This window comes from Aethalodelphis obliquidens, unplaced genomic scaffold (genome assembly GCF_003676395.1).
Source record: "Aethalodelphis obliquidens isolate GAN/ISIS:26980383/991018 unplaced genomic scaffold, ASM367639v1 scaffold2, whole genome shotgun sequence".
Taxonomy (NCBI): domain Eukaryota; kingdom Metazoa; phylum Chordata; class Mammalia; order Artiodactyla; family Delphinidae; genus Aethalodelphis; species Aethalodelphis obliquidens.
The window spans coordinates 28,799,985-28,815,774 of NW_020837946.1; the positions used below are offsets into that span (position 1 = coordinate 28,799,985).

Below are 15,790 nucleotides of genomic sequence, written 5' to 3' on the forward strand. Positions count from 1 at the left end.
TCTATTATCTGTGCTTATTGAGGTAGGTGAGTTGGAGACTGACCCAGGATGGAAGCCAATAAGTTTTGGGGGATGGAAGACCAGGGCGCCCCATGACTAATTCCTTATGGATCCTAGGTCCAGCTTTGTCTTAAACCAGGCCTACTTGGCAGACTTTCTTCCTTTTTGGACTTTGCATCTTTTCCTTTTCTTCCCTTCAAAAGTTACCTGCAGTCAGGTTAGAATCCTTTTATTTTATTTGCAAAATAAAAATGCACTTACAATTTAAAACTCATTTTATATGATAAGCCACTCATCTGGTGTCAGCAAGCATATACTTTAGACTTCTTTTGTTGTTTTTGTCTTCAGAATGTATCCTCTTTCCATTACTGTAATTGACATTTAATTTATGGAACTCAGTAAAGTAAAACAGTATCATGCATACTGTTTTCAAGCAAACAATGTAAAACTTTTTAAAATCCCAAATCTGTTGGGATACAATAGTTTCAACCATTCCACTAGGTGAGCTAAAGTTGACAAAAGCCATCAGTCCTTTTGTTGTGGGCAGGAAGCCAGAAGCCATCCTCAATGGAGAAGGTCCTTTTCCTTCGTGGAAGAGTATTGCCCAGTGAAGTGTGTTATGGTGTCTAATGTCTTCTTCTGGAGCCCTTGGAGTTTTCATAGCAGGGGAATTTTGTAAGAAGGATGATAAATTGTTCCAATATTGAAGGTACTGTTAAAATGAGACAGGTTCTAGGAGTCTAAAGGATGCCCTAAAAATGTGAAATTATATAATCTGTGCCCTAATGACTAGAACCTAGGAAAAAGGTTGACGCCAGTACATATTCTAGTATATAAGATGGGCAGTGTGCAATTGGAAATATTTTAGAATAGCTGCACGATAGTCATGTTTAAATGTTTTCTGTCTTCATTTTGTATGTTCATGAGGTTTAATATCACCTCACTGGAATTCATTACTGTGATTGTGAACTTACAACATGGCGTTTGAATCCCCTTACTGCGGTATTCACACACTCTTCACCTGTACTCAACTTCTATTGTAGAAAGGAAATAATGATTTCTCATACAGAATTCTCAATTGGTCATGAGCCTATTGGACATAGTATCAGTATTTTAAAAAGAGCAACAAAAGATACATCTCCCTTCTCTGATATAGGTAATAAGAGATTTTATGTTCCCAGTGTTCAGGAGAGAGTGTCAGGAAATCAATATGAATAAATTCAAGCACACAGAGGATTCAGCCTATTCGAAAATGTAGTGTATGGAAGAATGACGGTATGCATTATTAAATGTTTCTTGTTTCACTCACATGTGAATATTAGCACGAAGAAAAGGTACTATAGGCTACTTATAAACTTAGGCAGAAGGCGATTTGCTGGCTTTTTTGTTTTTTTCGTTCTTTGTTGTTGTTGTTTAGTGTCTCAAGGCTTACAGCTAATCTGAATTTGAAACTAAATACTGTCATTACAGAAGATTTTTTTCTGAGTTCTTCCAATTTCTCTGGGGACAAAATAATGGCTGCTTGAAGCAGTGGAGAAACAGTAATTAGGGCAAATAGTAATACTGTGCATGATTGAGGAAAATGTGAGGAAGGGAGGGAGAAAATGCAACAGACAGACTTGTACAGCCTGTTACTAGGAAACCACATCAGCATTAAATACAGTGTGCTAATTGGCTATCCTGTTTCTGCCTGGGTACCAGCCTGGGCCTGCTACACAGCTGTTTCTGCTCTTTCTGGTTGCTAGGTAACTGCATCAATTTTTTTCCCCCTCTTTGTATTCTGGAGGCTAATTGGCTACTTCTGCTCCTGGTGTTGCTGCTGGGTACCAGTCTGGGCCTGCTGCTCTGCTGTTTTCCAAAGGGATTTAATGGGGGGAGGGGAGGAAAAAGGGAAAGGAAGATATGCTGGCAATTAATGGAGCATAAGTGCAAATTCTACACAATGTCTGGCACCTGCGCCCCTTCAGCCTGCTTTCTCAACTAAATCCTTTAGCTATGAAAACACATTAGAATCTTGAAGTCTTTCTTCTCTCTGCTTACCTTTTGAATATAGTTTAAAAGAAACAAGACATTTGAAGACTTATTACTTCAATGATGGATCTGATCTTAAGAAAGAATGGGCAAATTATTACACATCTATAGTTGATATGGGCACTAATAGAATTTGTGCAAACATGAACATTTCTAACTTAATAACAAAGCAGCATCTTTAACATCTTAAGGAGGGTACCACTTTATCTCTTAACTGGACCAAATTCCTTTGTAGTCATTCTTCTTGATATCATACAGAGTATAAAGTAAGAAATCAAATGGACTAAAAGCAACTATAGGATTTTCCCAACTGTTTTATTCATTAAGAAAGAGTAAAGGGAAGCTTCTAGACCCATGCCTTTCCATTATGGATTTCATTCCTCTGATGTGCACAGCGCATGTCCTAAGTACTCTTTGGTGATACATTGCATTTACATAGAAATAAGCATGTTTGCACACCTTATTTTTCTTTCCTTATAGCAAACAAACAAATGTGGTGCAAAGTAAACCTAAAATCAGTTTTGTGATTTTTTTTTTAAAAGTGTAATTACTTTCCATATCATTTTTATTTCCTATCTAAGTAGAGGTTTCCATTTTATCATTATTGAAATTCTCCCTGGAAGTATGGGGAGGAAGATTCTTCAGAAGTGAAATGATGCTTCAAGGAGGTTTCACTTTAAATGGTTGAGAAAGTATATGTAAATTGAGGCCCCTTGAAGAGGCAACTTCATCCCCCTGGGAAGGAGCTGTTTTATTGAGAAAACTCAGAGCATGTTGTGTGACTGTGCACAGAAATAGTTAGCAGAGGCAACTCTTACTCAACGCTAATGGCTAGTGCTGGCTTCCCATACTAATGAGATCTACCCTCCTCTATTGAAAGTGAAGAAGGAGAAGCTCTATTCTGAGCAACAGCCCTGCCACTAGTAGATCAGATCAGGCTCTATGGAATCATTTCTGTTTAAAGTATCCTTAAAATAGGTAGAAGGCCTCAAACTAGGCTAGGATGATGGAGAGAATAGTGCAGTGTTCCATAGATCTTAAGGAAACCAGCTAGCTGTTAGTAGCGATCGAACTGCAAAAGAAAACCTTATTATCAGAGGATAACTACAGAGCAGGTATAGTATTATTTCTGCTGTCTCTATTAAAAGGACCATTGTTAATCACTCCGAAATATTGTGGGTCATCTGCAGTCAACTGAAGCAGGATATGGAGGAAAAGTCCAAGGAAGTCCTGGCTGTTTTTGTCCACTCCTCTTCACCTGTGGATTGGATGTATCTGCATTCTGGCTCTGGTAAGACCTGAGAAACCAAGACAGAGGTCTTGGAAGACTGACGCAGTCATGATTAGCCCTAGCCATAAACAAACACCGGGACCCACTTCCTAGCTTCCTCTCTTCCTGCTCTTCGGGCAGGCAGGTCTTTATTCTTCGCATGGCTCCATATTGAAAGCAATAGTGGGAGTGCAAGCATGCTTTGGGGGTTGAGGAAAGGAGATGTTCCATGTAGCTGCTTCAAACTTTCGATTCTCCTCAGTCACCAAAAAACCTGCTTTGCTAATTCTCATCTGCACGCTGTGTTGCTACCCCTTGTATGAGGTACATCAGTTGATGAACCTGGAAAAGAGGAATCTGATGGCTGCTAGCTGCCCAGGAGGGCTGCTGCTAACCCACATCATGCTTTTGTGAATCAGAAAAAGGTGCACCTTCCGTGGGCAGACGTGGCCTGTGCTTGAGCAGCAGAGCTGGATTCAGCCCTCCTCCGCCCTTCAGCTGGCCACCCTGTGTGCACAGCCTCACATGGCTGCCTGCTCGCCACAGGAGCTGATCCACTCGGCGGGCCTTCCCTGACCCTCCAAGAACTTGAGAAACTAATGAGGTTCCGGCAGGAACATGAAAGTCGCATGACTGTTGGGGTGGGGGTGGGTATTGGGACCTCCTCTCAGTGGCTGAAGAGGCTGCCCATTATGTGTGAGAGTAAACCTTTTAGCCCAGCTGCACTCCCCAAATGCGAGATCATTAGTTGCCTAATGCTCTGATTCTCAACTTGGGCCCATTTTCCCCCTCGGGGCATTTGGCAATGTCTGGAGACACTTCGGGTTGTCACATCTTGGAGGGGGATTGCTACTGGCATCTGGTACATGGAGGGCAGGAATGCTGGTAAACGCACTGCAGTGCACAGGACGGCCTCCACAAAGGAGACTCATGGGGCCCAAGCGTCCACAGGACCGAGATTGAGAAACCCTGGCCTAACGCAACCTTAGCCGTCCTTTGCTCCCTCTCTTTGGGTTCCTCTGCACCGCTTGCAAAATATTTCCTCATCCTTTTAAGACTACAGCCAGGTCTTGCCTTCCCTTTTGTGCTCTTTTAAAAATTGACAGAATATAACTACTGTATAATGTATTATTTCTTTTGGGTCTCAGAAGATGTGCTGTTCCCCCCCTCATGATATAGGGAAATCTCTTCACCTCTACCCGATGCCTAGCTTTCTAGAATTAACATTCATGATTGTAGCTCCTCACAAGCGACATCCCCTCCCCTCTTGCTGAAGGCTCCTGACCTGTAATAATTTGAGATTTTGCTGAGGCAGGGATTTAAATCACATGGGCTGCCAGGCTGGTAGGTGGTAGAGAGGCTTTTAGCCAGGAAATGGGTCCAGCTGACCAGGCACTAACGATCATTTTCTACCCGTCCTCTCATGTACAGCAGTCTCGCCAAATTGTAACAATTGTTTCCTTATTATCAAAGAGAAAGTTGACTGTTAGGGCAGAAATAAGGCTGAGAATAAATATTTTCAGTCAGAAAATGGACCTTTTATTGGGAAAACTGTATTATACTGGTATGTGCTGCCTCAGTGCATTTGCTATCGTTCACTGTCTGGTTCACACCAGCATCATGAGGAAAGTACCGTGAAGCATTTTGAGTTCCCAGGGAGAAAGGTGCTACCTCACGTAAAAGGATTTTAAGTGGCATTATCTAATGGACACATACTTCATGCTTGCATTTTGTCAGGAGATGTGAATTATGCATTGGCCCTTTCAGCTGCATTCACATGCATAGAAAATAACATTGTCAGACATGTCATCCCCAGATACAATGGACAATATGCTATTATAATTGTGTGGCATTGTCCTTGCTGTTTGGAGATAATACTGCTGACATTATTCCTCTCATACATGTGAATGTGGCTATAGGGAGGACGTGACATCTGTGTCTTTCACACAGATTAGCTTATCCCTTGCCACTTGGAGAGATTGCGATTAGTGGGCTGGCCTCCTGGGGTCATGGTAAGGGCCATGTTTTGGATCACAGTTGTTATTGGACCTTAGTTTTAGGTACAGTAGGGAATTAGTAATATTTATCTTGATGACCTGAAGAGGCAATGGTTATTTAGTCAGCTCCCCAGAGCAGATGTACTAAAGAAAGGGTAGGCTGAGGCAGTCCTACTCAGATTGGCTTTGGAAATGAGAAGGCAGTTGGGGACCAAGCCTGGATGGCTGCTTAACACATTATTGCTTTATCCAAGGAAGTAAGCAATAAGATATCACTTGTATAGGTTGTCATAGCTCACCAAGTGCTTTTACGTACCTCATTTTATTTAACCCTCACTTACCTGTCAGGTAAATGTTCTCATTATTCCCATTTTATAGATGAGGAGACTAACGCTCTGAGAATGATTTTTCTGTGATGAACTCTAAAGCATACCCCATTCTGTTTGTCCTTTGGAAATCAGTTATTTTTGCGGGGATGGGGCTAAATTCAAACCGAATATAAAGGAGTTTAGTTGTGTTTATGGTTCAGCAAACTAAATGGCTTAACTTTTGCCATCCTTATCTCACACATATGCTAAGTAACAGGTGAGTTGTTATGTATCCACTATGACAAGTTTAGAATAGCTAAGAGAACTGAAAGTTTGTCTTATCTATTCCTATATTCTATTTAGATTGAATTTAAGAATCTTTAATCTTCGGTTTTTTTTTTTCTATTTTAAGAAAGAAAGCTTTGAAGATGCCAACAAGTGCAAGGCATTGATTCTTGAAGTGATAGCTCAGTACTAGCGCATTTGCATATTTTAGAAAATGTATGGAGAGAAATAATAAATGAAAACTTCTCCTGACCCCTTACAAGAATGCACCTTAGTCCTCTTTCCTTACTAAACTGGAAAATCCAAATGGAGTGCCTTAGAGAGGAGGTGGGAGAAGCTGTGGATGGATGGATATTGGTGTGTAGGTTACTCGTTGCTGTCTTAGGTATACCAGAGCTTTGCTTGGGGAGTTTGAACAAATAATTTGTGCTTTTATTTTTATTTGTATGATAATTACAGAGTTAAAAAGTAATCCTGTTTATCCCTCTTTTGCCCCACTTTTTGGAGGATGTTTATGGACGTGTTAAACGTCTTAAGGAGAAAAACACTTGATCAATACAGTAATTATAAATCCCCTAGTGGGCAAAGATCCCAAACTCAGGTGAAGATTCTGCTGCTGTGTGCAGCCATCTTCCCTCTGTATTCACAAAAGCACATGGTGAAGAATAGCTGCTTTCTAGCATTCTGCCAAAAGGATCTATAGGAACCTCTGAGTGACAAACACTTGCATTGTCTTCCGGAGAGCTGAAGAAAGAAAAGGTTTTAACACCAAAAGCCACATTTCTGGAAGGTGGAAGGAAACAGCACACATGACCCCTGAGGGCTCTGCTTTTTGAGGATTGTTCGCCTGTAGATTTAATTTCGTCTGATCTTGGGTTCCTGTGCATCCTCATATTTACTTCCCCCTTTTATTTATTCTACCTGCCAAAGAAATGATCATAACAAACCATTAGAACTGGCAGGGCCCTCATCCTCATTTGATACGAGCTTCTTGCTTGCTTAGAATTTGCTGCTAAGCATTAGAACGCTTTCTAACCGATGTGTGTCTTTCCCCCCCTCCCACAGTCAGATCTTGAAGTTTTTCCTGTGGTTTTCCTTGGTGTCCATCTTTTCCACAAAGAATGTTAAATAAGCAATGGCAGGGACTGGAAATAATCCTTTCAACTAAGGAAAACCTTTCATGCATCTTTCCCACTAGTGTCATCGCACGAGTTAGAAGGACCAGAGGCACAAAGTTTATGGGATCAATTACAATGAGTTCACTATTAAACATTTTTTAAAAAAATCTGTTGTGAGAAGAATAAAGCAATAATTAAAATTAACTAAACAGCTTTTGCTCTATTGAGGCGTTAAATCTTTGTGTAAACACAATCATATTGTGCAAACATGGGTCTTTTCACTTGGCTGATTCAGACAGTGAAACCGCTGAAGTTTTGAGGTCTCGGGGTCAAGGGCCCATTTTGACGCGGCTTGAAAGGTCACCTGCTCATTTGTGTCTCCGCTGTGCAGCACACTGGGCCGTGAGCAGGTATGATTCCTTGCCCACCACGGCGCAGAGAGGAGCCGGCAGATCGCAGGTCTGAGGCTGGCACATGAAGCCAGCGCGCTGCCCACGGGGCGGGTGTGGGTGCCTGCCGGCCGCTGGGGTCCGAGCAGTGAGCCGGCTTGAGTGTGGAGAAAACAGCATTTATGAAATATAAATGTGTTTGTTATTACACTGGGCCCCATGCTATATAATTTCACACACACTCATATTTGTGATTTATGGCCACAGCTTTATATGGAGGAGAAGCTTGGTAATTAACCCAAATTGATAGGCAGGCCTCTGAAGATGATCAAATTGGAAGGAGCGGGGTAACTGAGAAAAAACGGTCTCCTGAAACAACCAAAAAAAAGTGGCTGCCGTGTCGGAGGCATCCTTTGTTCATTTATTTTGATAAGCAGAGCTTTGCCTTAATTATTCATGATAATGCTTGCCCTGCAAGGAGTGTCTGTCCCCTGTCCTGGCAGCCTCGGCTCGGAGCTGGGTTCTCCGTGAGGTTAATGCCGAAAACACCCAGCCCAGCTTCTCTTGAGATGGTGTCATGCTTTCACCTGTCAGAGCTGAGACAGGTGAAGATTAGGAGGTTCACGCACACCTGCCGCCTGTCCCTTTCTGGAAGACGGATGTTGAATGGGTTGAAGGAGGGGAGGCCTCAGCCCCGGTTTGAGGCACTGCTCTGCTAATCAGGCTGCTTGCTGGTGCTGTACCTGTGTCCCTGCCCTGAATCCTCCCAAGGTGGGTGGTGATTTTCCCATCACAGGGAGGAAAAATAGGGGCCTAGAAGAGCCCAGGGATACCCAGCTAATAAGGAGCTAAGCTGACTTTAAGTCAAGATCTGATTCCAAAGTCGGTTCTCCTGCAGTATTCTGCTGGAATTTTCTAGGAGAGAAGCCAGGAAGGGGCATAGGAGCAAAGACCCCACCCAGCTTCCACCACAGCCCATCCCATTGGCTGTGCTTTCAGCCCATTTCCTGATCGTAGCAGCAATAAACATCATCGTTTCCAACAGCTTTCCAAAGTGATTCTTGTCTTGGCAGAATCTTGAGTTACTTGTTCTGGGAGCTCTTCAGAAGGAAAGCACTTTGGAATAGCATATGCTAGTTCCAGAGTACTCAGAGCATCCATGATTCATGACTCTTGCAGAAGAACTTAATGTAGGCAGGATACTGCGACCCCGGGATAACTTGATGGGCTATTTTTACTTGGATGTATAATTACTAGAGAGTGGATACTGAATGGCCCACCCACTCTATTCATAGCAGAACCTTGGGAGTCATCCCTGTACACAACCTTTTGTTTCCCCCTTATTCATTCATTTTCTATAACTTTTGGGCATTACTTTCTAACTATGTTTTGTATTTTGTTCACTTCTCTCCTTCTCTGCTGCTAGGAGCAATGCCGTCCATGTTCCAGCCACAGTCTTCTCTCTCCCAGATGGTTGTAGAGCCTCCTAGAGAGTCTGCCACATCAGCTTATTTCCCTTTGCAGCCCATTCTCCGTTTTGTAGCCAGGGTGATATTTTAAAGATTCAAATCTGATCGTGGTATGCCTCCGCTTAAAAGCTCACAGTAGCTGCCATTGTTCTTAGGATAATGTCCAAATCCTTACGTGTGGTGTGTAAGATGACTGTCCAATAGAAATATGTAATACAAGCCACATGTGTGTTTATATATACATATCCTGGCAGCTTTATTTTAAAAGTAATTAGTTATACTAATTAATTAATTTTAATACTAGACTTTAAAATAACTTCAACATGTAATCAATATTAACATTTATTAATGAACTACTTTACATTTTTTTCCATAGTAAGTCTTTGATATCCAGCATGTATTTTACACTTAGAGCACAGCTATATTCAGATTGCTCACATTTCAAATGCTCGGGAGGCACATGGGACTAGTGACTTCCAGATTGGACCCAGCAGTCTGGCCCCTTCCCGATTTCTCCAGTCCCATTGTGTTTCTCCCCTCCCTGCAGGACACACCAGATCCTCCTCTTTGGGCTTCTGGGCTAGGTGTGGGAGAGGATGTGGCAGAGAGGTAGGAGTTTGAGGAAACAGCCCAACACAGAGCCATCTTCAGTCTACCTTTGGACCTGCAGAGCTTTCAGGCAGTCGGAGGCATGGGTAAAGAATGAAGCCATTGCTTTTCTGTTGGCCTCGGGGGTTACCATTTTGGTTTATCTAGGGCTGTGTCAGGCTAAACTGATGCTTTTTTGAGAAAGTGAAGGGAATTAAATGGAAAACCACTGGTAAAGTTGATATGTGGTATCACTTTGCCTGCCTACCCCACACAGAGGTCCTGTAGTGGGTAGTACCATTATATGAGCTAAAGATGAGACTGTGGGACCTGACAGGGGTGAGTGAGGGGTAGTTCACATCCCTGGCTTCTAGTCTCCGTGGATAATATTCCTTCACATATTCATTTTTTAAAAGTTACAACAGCTACTGTATGCATGCCTCTAAAGAGTTCTGGTATTCTTTCCAGTTGAAAGATTTATTTTATCAGAAAATATCTCCAAAAGGAATATGAACATTTATTTTTATTGTTGGCATTTAAATAAGAGGCAGAGTGAGATAAGGGTTAATTATGTGGACTCTGAAGGTGAGCCTTCCTGGGTCTAAATCTTGGTTGTACCACTCGTAAGCTGGTGAACTTGGGGAGTGGCTTAATTTCTCTGACCCTCAGTTTCTCATCTATAAAATGCGGGAGGATGATAGCATGTATCTCATAGGGCTGTTGAGAGGATTAAAGGAGAGAATAGCCTTGAAGCCCTTAGAGTGCTGCAGTGCCAGCCCATAATGACTGCTGGATAAATATTAGCCAGTACCCTGTTTCCCCAGGATTTATAAAATATCATCATCAATTGAGGATTGATGGAACTGAGCCACAAGTCTTGGCTCAGGATGATCATGCAGGATGTTTTCTCGGGAAAGATGCATTTATTGTCTGTCTGTGTATAATGTTTTGTGTTTTTCTCTCTCACTTGGTTTCTGCTATATGTATATCTATGTGAGGAAGGAAAATAGAGACATCTTATCAGGATTTGATTCTGCCATCCGTGTATCCAACAGAAAAAGCAGACATATTTTAGTGGATGAGATGTGTGGCATGGTGAGATGTATACCGTATTTAGTGGTACATGGACTATGAGCTATTTTTCTATTTACAAAGTTGCGCTGGGGCTTCCCTGGTGGCGCAGTGGTTAAGAGTCCGCCTGCAGATGCAGGGGTCACGGGTTCGTGCCCCGGTCCGGGAAGATCCCACATGCCATGGAACGGCTAGGCCCGTGAGCCATGGCCGCTGAGCCTGCGTGTCCGGAGCCTGTGCTCTGCAGCAGGAGAGGCCACAACAGCGAGAGGCCCGCTTACCGCAAAAAAAAAAAAAAAAAAAGTTGCGCGGTTTGGTTCAAACCCTTTGTGTTTCTAATCAGTGACACAGTGCAAGTTGAGAAGTTGGGGCTTAGGGTGACATCTCTGATCGTTCATTGAAAGACTAGCACCAGGAGGTGGTCTGCTCCTAACACCATACACTGATCTCTAACCACATTAGCTAGAAACAGGTGATTGCAGACCTTTTGTTCACCAAGAAGGTACATCCAGCCACTGGGTGTTGATATGAGCCACCTTGCATAAAGAAGGATGTTTGTTGGGAATATTTTAATAATAAGTTTGCTTACCTAATAAAAAGCACTTGCCCAGCCATCATCTCTCTTCATACTTCATAAGAGTCCTGTGAGGCCAACATCAAAGAAGAGATTAGCCCCATTTGTTTCTGGTTTTATGTTTATCTTAGTATGGTATTTAGTACTTATTATCATTGGTGGATTTGTTTATTGGGTTGGTTGCTCTCTTCCTTATACATATATATATATATATATATATATATGTTCTTTTTTTTCCTTTTTCTCTTTTTGTAAGTGTGTATGTTTATGCTTCTTTTTGTGATTTTATCTGTATAGGTTTGCTTTTACCATTTGTCCTAGGGTTCTGTCTGTTTGCTTTTTTCTTTCTCTTTTTTTGTTTTTTCTCTCTTCCTTTTCTTCTGAGCTGTGTGGCTGTCAGGGACTTGGTGCTCTGGCCAGGTGTCAGCCCTGAGCCTCTGAGGAGAGAGGGCTGAGTCCAGGACATGGACCACCAGAAAACTCCTGGCCCCACATAATATCAATCAGCGAGAGCTCTCCCAGAGATCTTTGTCTCAACACTAAGACCCAGCTCCACCCAACAACCAGCAAGTTCCAGTGCTGGACACCCCATGCCAAACAACTAGCAAGATGGGAACACAACCCCACCTATCAGCAGAGAGGCTGCCTAAAATCATAATAAGGTCACAGACACCCCAAAACACACCTCCGGACATGGCCCTGCCTACCAGAAGGACAAGATACAGCCCCACCCACCAGAACACAGGCACCAGTCCCCACTTCCAGGAAGCCTACACAAGCCACTGAACCAACCTCACCCACTGGGGACACACACGAAAAAGAACAGGCACTATGAACCTGCAGCCTGCAAAAAGGAGACCCCAAACATGGTAAGTTAAACAGAATGAGGAAACAGAGAAATATGCAGCATATGAAGGAGCAAGGTAAAAATCCACCAGACCAAACAAAGGAAGAGGAAATAGGAAGTCTACCTGAAAAAGAATTCAGAGTAATGATAGTAAAGATGATCCAAAATCTCGGAAACAGAATGGAGAAAATACAAGAAACATTTAACAAGGACCTAGAAGAGCTAAAGAGCAAACAATGATGAACAACACAATAAATGAAATTTAAAATACTCTAGAAGAAATCAATAGCAGAATAACTGAAGCAGAAGAATGGATAAGTGACCTGGAAGATAAACTAGTGGAAATAATTGCCACAGAGCAGAATAAAGAAAAAAGAATGAAAAGAATTGAGGACAGTCTCAGAGACCTCTGCGACAACATTAAACACACCAACATTTGAATTATAGGGGTCCCAGAAGAAGAAGAGAAACAGAAAGGGTCTGAGAAAATACTTGAAAAGATTATAGTTGAAAACTTCCCTAACATGGGAAAGGAAATAGTCAAATCCAGGAAGTGCAGAGGGTCCCACACAGGATAAATCCAAGGAGAAACACGCCAAGACACATATTAATCAAACTATCAAAAATTAAATTCAAAGAAAAAATATTAAAAGAAGAAAGGGAAAAGCAACAAATAACATACAAGGGAAACACCATAGGTTAACAGCTGATCTTTCAGCAGAAACTCTGCAAGTCAGAAGGCAGTGGTAGAACATATTTAAAGTGATGAACGAGAAAAACCTACAACTGAGATTACTCTACCCGGGAAGGATTTCATTCAGATTCGATGGAGAAATTAAAACCTTTATAGACAAGCAAAAGTTAAGAGAATTCAGCAACACAAAATCAGCTTTACAACAAATGATAAAGGAACGTCTCTAGGCAGGAAACACAAGAGAAGAAAAAGACCTACAATAACAAACCCAAAACAGTTAAGACAATGGTAATACAAACATAGATATTGATAATTACCTTAAATGTAAATGGAGTAAATGCTCCAACCAAATGATACAGACTGGCTGAATGGATGCAAAAACAGATCCATATATTTGCTGTCTACAAGAGACCAACTTCAGACCTAGGGACACATACAGACAAAGTAAGGGGATGGAAAAAGGTATTATATGCAAATGGAAATCAAAAGAAAGCTGGAGTAGCAACTCTCCTATCAGGCAAAATAGACTTTAAAATAAAGACTATTACAAGAGACAAAGAAGGACACTACATAATGATCAAGGGATCGATCCAAGAAGAAGATATAACAATTGTAAATATTTATGCACCCAACATAGGAGCACCTCAATACATAAGGCGAATGCTAACCATAAAAGCCATAAAAGGGGAAATCGATAGTAACACAATCAGAGTAGGGGACTTGAACACCCCACTTTCACCAGTGGACAGATCATCCAAAATGAAAGTAAATAAGGAAACACAAGCTTTAACTGACACTTTAAACAAGATGGGCTTAATTGATATTTATAGGACATTCCAAGTAAAAAGAACAGAATACACTTTCTTCTCAAGTGTTCATGGAACATTCTCCAAGATAGAGCATACCTTGGGTCACAAATCAAGCCTTCGTAAATTTAAGAAAATTGAAATCATATCAAGTATCTTTTCCGACAACAATGCCATGAGACTAGGTATCAATTACAGGAAAAAATCTGTAAAAAAATACAAAGACATGGAGGCTAAACAATACACTACTAAATAACCAAGAGATCACTGAAGAAATCAAAGAGGAAATCAAAAAATACCTAGAAACAAATGACAATGAAAACACGACAACCCAAAACCTATGGGATGCAGCAAAAGCGGTTCTAAGAGGGAAGTTTAATTAATTAATTAATTTATTTATTTTTGGCTGTGTTGGGTCTTCGTTTCGGTGCGAGGGCTTTCTCCAGTTGCGGCGAGCGGGGGCCACTCTTCATCGCAGTGTGCGGGCCTCTCACTATCGCGGCCTCTTGTTGCGGAGCACAGGCTCCAGACGCACAGGCTCAGTAGTTGTGGCTCACGGGCCCAGTTGCTCCGCGGCATGTGGGATCCTCCCAGACCAGGGCTCGAACCCATGTCCCCTGCATCAGCAGGCAGACTCTCAACCACTGCGCCACCAGGGAAGCCGTAAGAGGGAAGTTTATAGCAATTCAATCCTACCTCAAGAAACAAAAAACATCTCAAATAAACAACCTAACCTTACACCTAAAGCAATTAGAGAAAGAAGAACAAAAAAACACCAGAGTTAGCAGAAGAAATCATAAAGATCACATCAGAAATAAATGAAAAAGAAATGAAGGAAACAATAGCTATGATTAATAAAACTAAAAGCTCATTCTCTGAGAAGATAAACAAAATTGATAAACCATTAGCCAAACTCATCAAGAAAAAAAGGGAGAAGACTCAACAGGTTTAGAAATGAAAAAGAAGTAACAATTGACACTGCAGAACACAAAGGATCATGAAAGACTACTACAAGCAATGCTAGGCCAATAAAATGGACAACCTGGAAGAAATGGACAAATTCTTAGAAAGGTACAATCTTCCAAGACTGAACCAGGAAGAAATAGGAAATATCAACAGACTGAAATTTCAGACAAGCACTGAAATTGAAACTGTGATTTAAAATATTCCAACAAACAAAAGCCCAGGACCAGATGGCTTCACAGGTGAATTCTGTCAAACATTTAGAGAAGAGCTAACACCCATCCTTCCCAAACTCTTCCAAAATGTAGCAGAGGGAGGAACACTCCCAAACTCATTCTACAAGGCCATCATCACCCTGATACCAAAACCAAAGATGTCACACAAAAAAATTACAGACCAATATCACTGATGAACATAAATGCAAAAATCCTCAACAAAATACTAGCAAACAGAATCCAACAGCACATCAGAAGGATCATACACCGTGATCAAGTGGGGTTTATCCCAGGAATGCAAGGATTCTTCAATATACGCAAATCAATCAATGTGATACACCATATTAAGAAATTGAAGGATAAAAACTGTATGTTCTCAATAGATGCAGAAAAAGCTTTCAACAAAATTCAACACCCATTTATGATAAAAAACTCTCCAGAAAGTGAGCATAGAAGGAACCCACCTCAACATAATAAAGACCATGTATGACAAACCCACAGCCAACATCATTCTCAATGGTGAAAAACTGAAACAGTTTCCTCTGAGATCAGGAACAAGACAAGGTTGCCCACTCTCACCACTATTATTCAACATAGTTTTGGAAGTTTTAGCCATAGCAATCAGAGAAGAAAAAGAAATAAAAAGAAATAAAGTCCAAATCGGAAAAGAAGAAGCAAAACTGTCACTGTTTGCAGATGACATGATCCTATACATAGAGAATCCTCAAGATGCTACCAGAAAACTAGTAGAGCTAATCAATGAATTTGATAAAGTAGCAGGATTCAAATTAAATCACAGAAATGTCTTGCATTCCTATACACTAACAACGAAAAATCTGAAAGAGAAATTAACAATCCCATTTACCACTGCAACAAAAAGAATAAAATATCTAGGAATAAACCTTCCTAAGGAGACAAAAGACTTGTATGCAGAAAACTATAAGACACTGATGAAAGAAAGTAAAGACAATACAAAGAGATGGGACAGATATACCATGTTCTTGGATTGGAAGAATCAACATTGTGAAAATGACTCTACTACCCAAAGCAATCTGCAGATTCAGTGCAACCCCTATCAAGCTACCAATGGCATTTTTCACAGAACTAGAACAAAAAATTTTACAATGTGTATGGAAACACAAAAGACCCCAAATAGCCAAAACAA

The 15,790-nt window shown here is 41.3% G+C and overlaps 1 protein-coding gene across 15 annotated transcripts in view; it reads left to right on the top strand.

Moving 5' to 3' along the window:
* The window catches only part of KLF7 (KLF transcription factor 7), a 123,070-nt gene that overhangs the window by 66,822 nt on the left and 40,458 nt on the right, over positions 1-15,790 (top strand). Inside the window, exons 3-4 of one of the 15 annotated variants that reach the window (XM_027123034.1) lie at positions 8,825-8,977; positions 9,415-9,518. The exons of 8 other annotated variants lie outside the window; for them this stretch is intronic. In XM_027123034.1, coding sequence (XP_026978835.1) covers positions 8,825-8,958 — 134 coding nt within the window. In that variant the 3' untranslated portion in view covers positions 8,959-8,977; positions 9,415-9,518. 6 more of the 15 variants (XR_003436316.1, XR_003436337.1, XM_027123029.1 and 3 more) reach the window with 6 other exon arrangements.